We start from the raw sequence: 10,262 nt of genomic DNA on the forward strand, positions 1-10,262 counted from the left end.
GATATGGCCTTCCCTCGTTCATCCTTTTCTCCCACAAGATAAACTACTCATACAAATGCATCTTGATATTCCATGCAACGCACGGGCATCTTTGCTAGTCAAGATTTTAAATTTCATTCATTTTTTGTGGATAATTTTTTTGAAATTTATTTTGATATATTTTAAAAAAAATTATTTTTAACATAACTCAAAATTTCGTGATTAAAAGAGTTCGGACCCCACCAAAATATGCAAAATTTCATTGAACTTTTTAGCAGTGCCTAGAATATGGTTTGTAATGCTAATAAAAAGAATATGGGATTCAAAATATCCTTAAGAAGTAGCAAATGGGCTGTAAATTATTGAAAATAATGGCTAAAGGGATGTATGTTGTTTTCCATAGATTTGGAGGCTGACTTCTGGGCCTACTAGGTTGACAATGAGGCTGACTTCCGGGCGCACGCAAGGCTTTGTCAACTTCGTCAGCATAGAGCGTGACTGTTGGATGTCCATCCAATGGCCGTCGTGCTTCTTCAATATCGGATCTTCCTGCTCCAGCCGCCCAAACCAGCGCCGGCAGGTCCGCCTTCTCCCTCCTCCTGTGGCCGGTTGTGCTGCCGCCAGGCCATCCCTCTAGCCACCCGCACATCCTATTATTTTCTGGCGATGTTAGCCTCACCCCACATCTGACCAGTCAGCGGTCGTACTCCCCTCAATGTGGGCATCCACTACTGTGGCTTCGCCGGCTCCAGGTCATTCCCTTCCTAGGCCTCACCCTAGATCTATTTTCTGGGAGGTGATGAAATTCTTCTAAGTCCCAAAAATCCCTAACATTTCTATGCCATGTTCATTGCATCATATCTCGGTGTCCGTGACTCCGAATCATGCATATGATCTGTCGAATTGTTCATCTCGTTGAGCTCTTCACGGTAGAAGCATTTCCATGCATGTTCCTGTTCATTATGATGCCATTTTCATTGATGCAAGAGTTCTATAAATTTTTAACTGCTGGTACTTATCAGATCATGATGTATTGTCATTTTTGATGCATTTGATGTGTGCATCATATGAGCTTGAGGTCTAGATGTTTCTTGAACTACAACATGCCATCTTTACAGAGGTGCTTCTCTCGCATTTTTGTGATCTATGTGGTGACTAGAACAAGCATGCAAAGTATGCTCCACAATGTTGATGTTCTCAGGGACTTAGGATTTTGCTAAGTCACTTCCTGTTGTTATTTTGATGCCATGTAAACTTGATGCTACAGTGATATCCATGCCTATTTTGGGTTACTTCAGTAAGGATGTTTTGAACATGTAGTTATGCTCTGTCCATCCATGTCCCTGTTCGCAATTATGGAGTTGTCTAGCATGTCATTTTCTTGCTCTAGTTTTGCTATAAAATGTTCCTTGCAGAATGTTAACATGTTAATCAATTTTGCCATGGTTGTTGCTAGTGATCCATGCATCCTTTTAACTTGTTCTTGCCATGGTTAGCTTCCTGAACGTGTCATCATGATATTGGTATGCTTATTTTGGCATGAAATGCTTTTTGGTGAGTGGTATGAGCTCGCAAAGTTGCTATCATAAATCTGTTTATGCCATGCTCTGTTTTTGTGCTGTCTGAAACTATTAATAAAAATTGCGATGTTTACATGGGTGCCATCATATCTTCTATGCCTTTTTGGCTCATGTTTAGTAAGGGACTTTTGGTCTATGCATTTAGTAGAATTATGCCATGCCTTGGTTTGCTATGATATGTTCCTGTAGCATGTAGTTTGCTTGCTTTCAACTTTGCTTCCTGGTCTTGTTTTTGTCATGTTGTATTTTTCAGTCTGTGAAGCTGATATCTTTTGCACTTTTTCCATGCTTGTTTGAACCTGCTCTAGCGTGATTTAGCCAAAGCTCAGTGTTCATGTTTTGTCAAGAATCTCTTGTGCATCACTGCCATATGCTCTGTTGCTATGTAGGAGTGCGGTAGCTTAGTTTCTCGTTGCATTCTAAGTGGCATCATGCTGTTAATCGCATAATCCATTCTTGTTTGGGTTAATTGAATAAATGCCACTCCAATTCTGGTGATTCAGAAAAATGCCACTCCAATTTGCAAACTTCGAAAAATGCCACTCCAATTCTCGGATACATCTGTCGATGCCACTCAAGCCTTTTGAGCTGGTTTTTTAAGAAAAAACGCTGTTGTATACGCCCTGTATTTTCCATCGGACAGAAATGCCCCTGCATCCATCTGGTTAACACGCACCGGTCCAGCCCCGTGCCTATCGTCTTCCTCGCGTTCCTCTCTTCATTCCCCTCCTCTCTCCCAAGAACCCTAGCCGCCGCCGCCCTGCTCCCCCGCATACCGAGCCTCCGCCCTGCTGCTCCACATCCGTCAACCGCGCCCTACTGCTCCACATCCCGGTGCCGCCGTCCTGCTGCTTCTCCCCCCGCCGGGTAGGAGCCCCAGCCGACGTCTTGTTGTTGAGCGCCCCACCACTAGCAAGCGAGCATGGCGGTGGCCATGCTAGAGGCCACTTGAATCACGCATCCTCGAGTGCCACTGCCGAAGATTCGAAGTAACCCCGCAACAATGTCATCCCCGGCCCCGAATTCTCAGTAAGTTTGTAGAAAAAATGCTCAAGTTCCACCGATTTGTTGCATGTGTGTTTGGTTCTTCCCCAATTGTTGATGTTTGATTACCCATATGATTTTCATAGGCACAGTGGCAGCAATGCTTTTAATTTACAAATTGTTGTGGAGGTCTTTTCTGCACAAGTCCTGATGGTAGGAAGATTTATGTGAAGGGAAGGAATTTGCTATGGACTGTAGTCGTAGAAAAGTTCAGCGTTGATGCATTAACACGCCAGCTAGCTTTAGAGTTGAACATTGGCACTAATCAATTGGTGTCAGTTTCATATTTTGACAAAGTGTTGGGTGAAAATGTCAGGCTGTTGCATGATGAGCAGCACTACTTGATGTTTGATATGTATGCAGCTGAGCTGAAAGTGCCACTTAGTGTGGTAGTGGTGGATGTAATTGGATCTAGTGTATTCAATGGTGGATCAAAAATTGCAGATTTTGTTCCTATTAGTGTTGTGCCTAATGATGATCCATTGGTCATGGGCACTCAAAATTATGCAAATATAATCCAGCCGAATGATGCACAAGCATACCTCCAGACCGACACTACTAATTGTCCAACAACGCCAACTCAGCCTGCACCGCCTCCTATAGTTGATAGTGTCACATCAGAGGTTGGAAGTACAAGCCAGCCTAATGTGCCACATGCTGACCAACAACAAGAACTTCAAAATCCTTCCACTGATCCATTTGATAACGAGGAGGAGTATGTTGGAGTTGATGATGAACATCTAGTAGGTGTTAGCATTCCTGAACCTGCCGTAGTGCAAGCACTGGCTACAACACCTGATGAGAAAGCTGAAGATGAGGAGGCCGAAGATGATATGGATATCTCCGATGTTAAGCATCTTATCCAGCAGGAGGAAGAGGTTACTGACATGCCTATTCAGTACAATGTGGCCACTGATCCTTATAATGCTGACATTAAAGTGGGGGCTCTTTTTCCTGACATTGTAACCTTTAGAAAAGCAATAAGACATCATGCTGTGGTAAAAGACTTTGAGCTAGCTAAAGTAAGGACTGATTCTACTAGATTCATGGCTAATTGCTCATATCCTAGTTGCCCTTGGCACATTCACGCATCGAGGTTGCGTGATCAACAAGTTGTCATGGTATGCTTACTCATGTTGTAATTATTTGTGCATTTTCTCACCTTTCTCTTATGACTATTATATCCTACATGTATCCTATTTTTGTGTGTGCGAACTAATCATGGCATCTTTGTGTAGATAAAGAAGATTCCCTCTGAGCACAATTGCCCTACTACAAAGCTTGTAGGCAGCAGAATGGCAACACAAGGTTGGGTTGCAGAGAAGCTTGTTGATTGGGTGAAGAAAAACCCAGGAGAGGGAGCAAAGGCAGCGAAAACTAAGTTGGAGGGTGACTTCAACTTCAAGCTGAAGTATTCCAAAGCTTGGGCAGGTATGAAGATAGCTCTGGAACAAATGCATGCTAAATATGAGGATAGTTTTCAATTGTTGTTCAATTGGAAAGCAGAGATAGAGAAGAGATGCCCTGGTAGTATTGTTGAGATTGATTTGGTCAAGGAAAAAGATAAGTACTATTTCAATAGAGTCTTTGTAGCTTTCAAACCCTGCATAGATGGTTTCTTAGCTGGATGTTGACCATACATAGGAGTAGATGCAACTGCACTCAATGGCAAATATGTTGGTCAGTTAGCATCAGCGACCGGAGTTGATGGACACAACTGGTTGTATTATGTAGCATATGCCGTATTTGATTCAGAAACTACAGAAAACTGGGTATGGTTTATGCAGCAGCTGCGCAGGGCTGTAGGATGTCCACCAGGGCTAGTAATTTCCAGTGATGCTTGCAAGGGACTAGAAAATGCAGTTGACAAAGTATTCCCCGAGTGCGAATATAGGGAGTGTATGCGCCATTTATACCAAAATTTTATGAAAAAATTCCATGGTAAAGTGTACACAGACCATTTGTACCCAGCTGCTAGGGGATTCACAGAGCACAAGTTTAGATGGCATATGCAAAAGATATTTGAGGCTGATCCAAGTGCTATCGAGTACCTTGAGAAACACAACAATAGGATTTGGTATAGGTGTGCCTTTGGTGTGGATAGCAAGGTTGATAATCTCACTAACAACAATTCTGAAAGTTTTAACAAGCAGATCAAAGACTTGAAAGGGCTAAATTTGTGTGAGCTACTAGATAGGATTAGAGAGCTAATAATGGTGAAGTTCAATGTGAGGAGGCATGTTGGTAGGTATTTGGCCGGCATAATCTTGCCCGAGGTTCTCAAGAGGCTCAATGCACTCAGTAAAACAATTGGGCCCCATAAAGTGGCGTGGAATACCGAACATGAGGCAGAGATTACACTATATGATGTGAAAGCATATGACCAGAGGCACACTGTTGATCTAAAACAGAGAACATGCTCATGTCGGAAATTTCAAGTTTCTGGGCAGCCTTGCATTCATGCATTGACTTTCATTTGTTCAATGAGGGGCGCAAAGATTGAGTCCTTTGTTGATGAGTATTACAGCATGGCAAAATTTCGAGCTGCTTATGCTGGGGCACTGCCAACCATGACTGATAGGACACAATGGGAGCAAGTTGACCTTGGATTCCTTGTTTACCCACCTATACAAGAGAAAAGGCCACCTGGAAGGCCCAGGGTTCAAAGAATTAGAGGATTTCTTGAAGACCCAGGAAGAAAAGTGGTTAAATGCAAAAAATGTGGTCGAAATGGCCACTTTGCAAAAACTTGCAATCTCCCTCCTTTAGTTATTGCAGAACCACCACCAATGGAGCACACTCCTACTAAAAGGTGCCATTGTACTTACAAAATTTGTTTACGTCAAATGGGTTCATGTTGCTAAACCATTTCACCTTTTTCTATCATGCAGAAAGAGAGATGCTACTGCAGCCGAGGAGGAAGTTGTGGAAGATGACAAACCTATAGCAAATTATAGAAGGTATAATACTAACTTATGTTCATTCTTTTACCACAAATTATATTTATGAACACACAATACTTAGTTCCGACATTTGCTCTTAATGTACCTGCAGGCAGAAGACTCCGGTCAAGAAGAAGACGCCGGCTAAAAAGACGACACCGGTCAAGGAGAAGACGACGCCGGTCAAGGAGAAGACGACGCTGATCAAGAAGAAGACGCCAGCTAAAAAGACGACACCGGTCAAGAAGACGCCGGTCAAGGAGAAGACAACACCGGTCAAGAAGAAGACACCGGTCAAGAAGAAAAAGACGCCGGTCAAGAAGAAGACTCCAGTCAAGGGGAAAGGCAAGCAAATTGAAGGTACTGGAAAGGAGAAAACTGCAGGGAAAAAGAGCAAAAAACTGCAGTTTGTTACACCATCTACCAATGATGCTGTTCTCAAGCCAACTCTAGGAACCAAGAAAAATCTGCTTTATTGGCTTGGGGGATGAATTTGCTTGAACTGGACTATGTATGTGTGTGTGATGCGCAAACTGGAGCTGGAACTTGTATGCATGTGATGCTCAAACTAGAGGTTGAACTTGTGTGTGTGTGTGTGTGTGATGCTCAAACTAGAGCCTGATGGCCAAACTAGAGCCTGATGTGTGTTGCTTAAACTGGAGCTTAGCTATTTTGGTTCATCTACTGTTGATGCTCAAACCGGAGCTTTAAGACTATTTTGGTTCATCTTCTATTGATGCAAAATATTATGACCTGTCATCTGATGCAAATTATATGTATTTCGGCCGAGGTCATGTTCATTTTTCCCACTAACTTCATGCTTCCTCTACACAGTACAATCATGCTTCTTCTGCACAGGAAAATAACACATTCTTCATTACTCATAGAAATGTTACATCTTTTTCAGTACAGCCACTAGATATGCACACATTACAAGCATGATCTCATCATTTTTCTGCTTAAATCTGCACATCAGACATACATTTTTGCATTCTCAGTCTGTTTACAGCACACATATTTTTGCACTATCAATCTTCAGCTCTTCGATCTTCCATTGTGCAATCTTCATTCAGCAATCTTCAGTTCGTTCAAAGACAAGCAGCCTGGATCATTTTTCTTCCTCTTAAATTCAACAAGGCCACCTGCAATCTTCTCTTTCTTCTTACTCTTCAGATCATCTAAATAACAACGACGAGCTGCATCCTCCACCTCCAATGGCCCCGACAGCTCTCCTTGCCATGGCGGATGGAGTACAGGAAGCTGAGGCAGGGGGGAGTGAGGACAGAAGAGGCTGGCAGCGAGCTCCGGTGGAAGGACCACAGGAGATAGTGCAGGGGGAGGGGAGTTGTGGTGCCGGATTGGAAAGGCGGTTGGGGTGCGGCGTGCCGGCTGGGACTCCTGCCCGACGGTGAGAAGCAGCAGGGCGGCGGGACGAGATGCGGAGCAGCAGGGCGCGGCGGACGGTGTGGGGCAGCAGGGTCGTGGCCGGGGATGTGTAGCAGGAGGGGCTCGGCCTGGATGTGGAGCAACAGCAGCAGTGCGGCGGCGGCTAGCGTTCTTGGCGAGAGAGGAGCGTAAACAGGGAGAGTGGAAAGGGGAAGAAGATACGCACGGGCTGGACAGATGGATGCAGGGGCATTTCCGTCCGACGGAAAATACAAGGCGTATACGTCAGCGTTTTTTCTTAAAAAACCAGCTCAAAAGGCCGGAGTGGCATCGACAGATGTATCCGAGAATTGGAGTGGCATTTTTCGAAGTTTGCAAATTGGAGTGGCATTTTTCTGAATCACCAGAATTGGAGTGGCATTTATCCAATTAACCCTTCTTGTTTTGCTTGCCATTTGCAAACCGTGCATCCGTTTCTGGTGATCTTTATATCGATTTCAACCGAAATCATCCCATCTTTCTAGCGGCACACCTGGTTTGCCAATTTGATGCCTTGTTCATTATTTCCCTTCGAGAGCACGCATATGCATTCCATATCATGTCTTGCATATCATGCCATGTATTGCATCATGTTGCTTGTGCATTGCACCGTGATTAATTGTTGGTCCTTTGCTTGTGTTCTTCCTTTGTGTAGATCCAGGAGACGAGTACGTGACCGAGGAACCTGTTGAGTACACTAACGACGATCAAGCTTTCGACAACTCTGAGAACTTTGCAGGCAAGATGACCGTACCCTCGAAATCACTTCTATCTTTGCTTGCTAGTCGTCCGCTCTATCGCTATGTCGCGCTACCTACCACTTGCTTATCATGCCTCCCATATTGCCATGTGAAGCCTCTAACCCACCTTTCCTAGCAAACCGTTGTTTGTCTATGTTACCGCTTTTTCTCAGCCCCTCTTATAGCATTGCTAGTTGCAGGTGAAGTTGAAGTTTGTTCCATGTTGGAACATCGGTTTTTTTGGGATATCATTATTATATCTTATTACTTTAATGCATCTGTATACTTGGTAAAGCGTGGAAGGCTCGGCCTTATGCCTGGTGTTTTGTTCCACTCTTGCCGCCCTAGTTTCCGTCATACCCGTGTTATGTTCCTTGATTTTGCGTTCCTTATGCGGTTGGGTGTTATGGGAACCCCTTAATAGTTTGCTTTGAATAAAAATCCTCCAGAAAGGCCCAACCTTGGTTCTAACATTTTCCACCTAAGTCTTTTCCCTTTGGTTCCACGGACTCAAGGGTCATCTTTATTTTAAACCCCCGGGCCAGTGCTTCTCTGAGTGTTGGTCCAAAACAAAGCCACCTGCGGTGCCGCCCCTAGGCAACTTGGGGTATCTTTGTTTGCCATACGTAGTGTTCATCCGGTGTGCCCTGAGAACGAGATACGTGCTACTCCTATCGGGATTTGTTGGCACATCGGGCGGCTTTGCTAGTCTTGTTTTACCATTGTCGAAATGTCTTGTAACCGGGATTCCGAGACTGATCGGGTCTTTCTGGGAGAAGGAATATCCTTCGTTGACCGTGAGAGCTTGTGATGGGCTAAGTTGGGACACCCCTATAGGGTATAAACTTTCGAGAGCCATGTCCGTGGTTATCTGGCAAATGGGAATTTGTTTAATATCCGATTGTACATAACTTGACACTTAACTTAATTAAATTGAATCAACCCCGTGTGTAGCCGTGATGGTCTCTTTTCGGCAGAGTCCGGGAAGAGAACACGGTCTTGTGTTATACTTGAACGTAAGTAGCTTCAGGATCACTTCTAGCTTCTCGACCGTGTGCTGCTTCTCTTCTCGCTCTCTTTAGCGTATGTTAGCCACCATACATGCTAGTGCTTGCTGCAGCTCCACCTCACTACCTTCTCCTACCCATAAGCTTAAATAGTCTTGATCTCGCGGGTGTGATATTGCTGAGTCCTCGTACCTCACGGATACTTCCAAACAGTTTGTTGATGCTCAAAAGTGGCACGTTTATAAAGAGTGGCTTGAAGCTATGTCAAGATTAATTCGAACTTACTATTGAAAGTCATCATGAAATGGCTCTTTTCGAGAAGATGAAGATGAATATGAAGATGGGCGAAAACGGAGCTTGGATGTAAAAGTTATGACAAGTTCAGAGATCCTCATGTCGACACCAGATTAAATAATATCCAGTAACCCAATGAATATGGCTTCAAATGGAGAAAGTTTCAACAAGAACGTTGTGCGTCTCGTCGAAACGATAGATTTTGATATAAGGATCGTCCCAATCCAATGTCATGTGCAAAAGTTAGAGGCCGCACAGCGCGACCCTCCAATGAGCAAAATATGACGCCCGGAACCGGACACATATGTGGGTATGTCTGGTGAGCTGCGTGAATAATTAGCTGTTTTGCGCGAGCGATTTGACATTCGAGATGACCTCTGATGAAAAAACGTTCAACATGAAAGTTGTTCCTCTTGTCGAAACGGTCAATATTGCTTTTGGGCTCATTTCCATCCGAGGTCGTTTACCACCTCAAAAAAGACCCATAATGTGCAGAAAATTTTAGACTGAACAATTTTGGAAAGTTCGGACAAAACCAATCCGAATTTGACTAGGGTTGTGCACGTGAATCCAAGCCTTTTCCTTGCATGGGAAGTCCAGCCCCCTCTTTTATACCTAAGGGGTGACGGCCGATTGAACACACAATCACAAACACATCTACAACTTTTTCATCTACGTCTTGTCCTTCCCTTGTTCTTGCTCCCTCGTTCTTCGTCGTTCTTCATGTTAGAGAGCTGCGAATCGCGAGGCTCTAGGGGCGGCTTGGCCGACCTAGGGCAGCCAATAGCCACCGCACTCCCTGATGGGGTCCATCCCGGGAGTGTAGGGTTTCAGGTCCTCAAAAGCTCTCACCGGTCGACTTGCGAATCGCGTTTCCGGTGAGATTCCTTCGACGTGAGCTGCAGTGCATCACCCCCGGTGTCGAGGGTACACGTGATGTGTTTGTGTGCGAATACACTTTTTTGCGACTCCGCTGGGGAAAAAGAGTAATCATCAATATCCATCATGGTCGATCTTCCCAAGCCATCTGAAGTGGATGCCGATAACATCATCAAGCCCAATTTTGAGGAATTATCGGTAGAACATCGCCAAGCTTTTGAGGAGTACAAGAAGGCGCGTGAAGAGAAGGAGATGCAAGAGTTCCTCGCTAAGTTCAAAAAGTATTACCAAGGCAACATCACTTCAATTGAAGAAATCAAGTTTCCTCCTCTTCACAATGGGCAGGTAGAACCGGCTGTAAGCAAAATCTTA

General features: G+C 44.4%; 1 protein-coding gene across 2 annotated transcripts; it reads left to right on the top strand.

The window, feature by feature from the left end:
- Nucleotides 1-2,359: 2,359 nt before the first annotated feature.
- Nucleotides 2,360-6,224, top strand: LOC125513360. 2 transcript variants are annotated; one of them, XM_048678458.1, is made up of 4 exons: nucleotides 2,360-2,588; nucleotides 3,842-5,415; nucleotides 5,495-5,563; nucleotides 5,658-6,224. In XM_048678458.1, the coding sequence occupies exons 2-4, from the start codon at nucleotides 4,385-4,387 to the stop codon at nucleotides 6,034-6,036; spliced, it is 1,479 nt and encodes a 492-aa protein (XP_048534415.1). In that variant the 5' UTR covers nucleotides 2,360-2,588; nucleotides 3,842-4,384; the 3' UTR covers nucleotides 6,037-6,224. The 2 variants fall into 2 exon arrangements, with proteins under 2 accessions (XP_048534415.1, XP_048534414.1); XM_048678457.1 differs by lacking the exon at nucleotides 2,360-2,588 and adding an exon at nucleotides 2,742-3,724.
- Nucleotides 6,225-10,262: the final 4,038 nt, after the last annotated feature.

This window comes from Triticum urartu, chromosome 6, assembly GCF_003073215.2.
Source record: "Triticum urartu cultivar G1812 chromosome 6, Tu2.1, whole genome shotgun sequence".
NCBI classification, from domain to species: domain Eukaryota; kingdom Viridiplantae; phylum Streptophyta; class Magnoliopsida; order Poales; family Poaceae; genus Triticum; species Triticum urartu.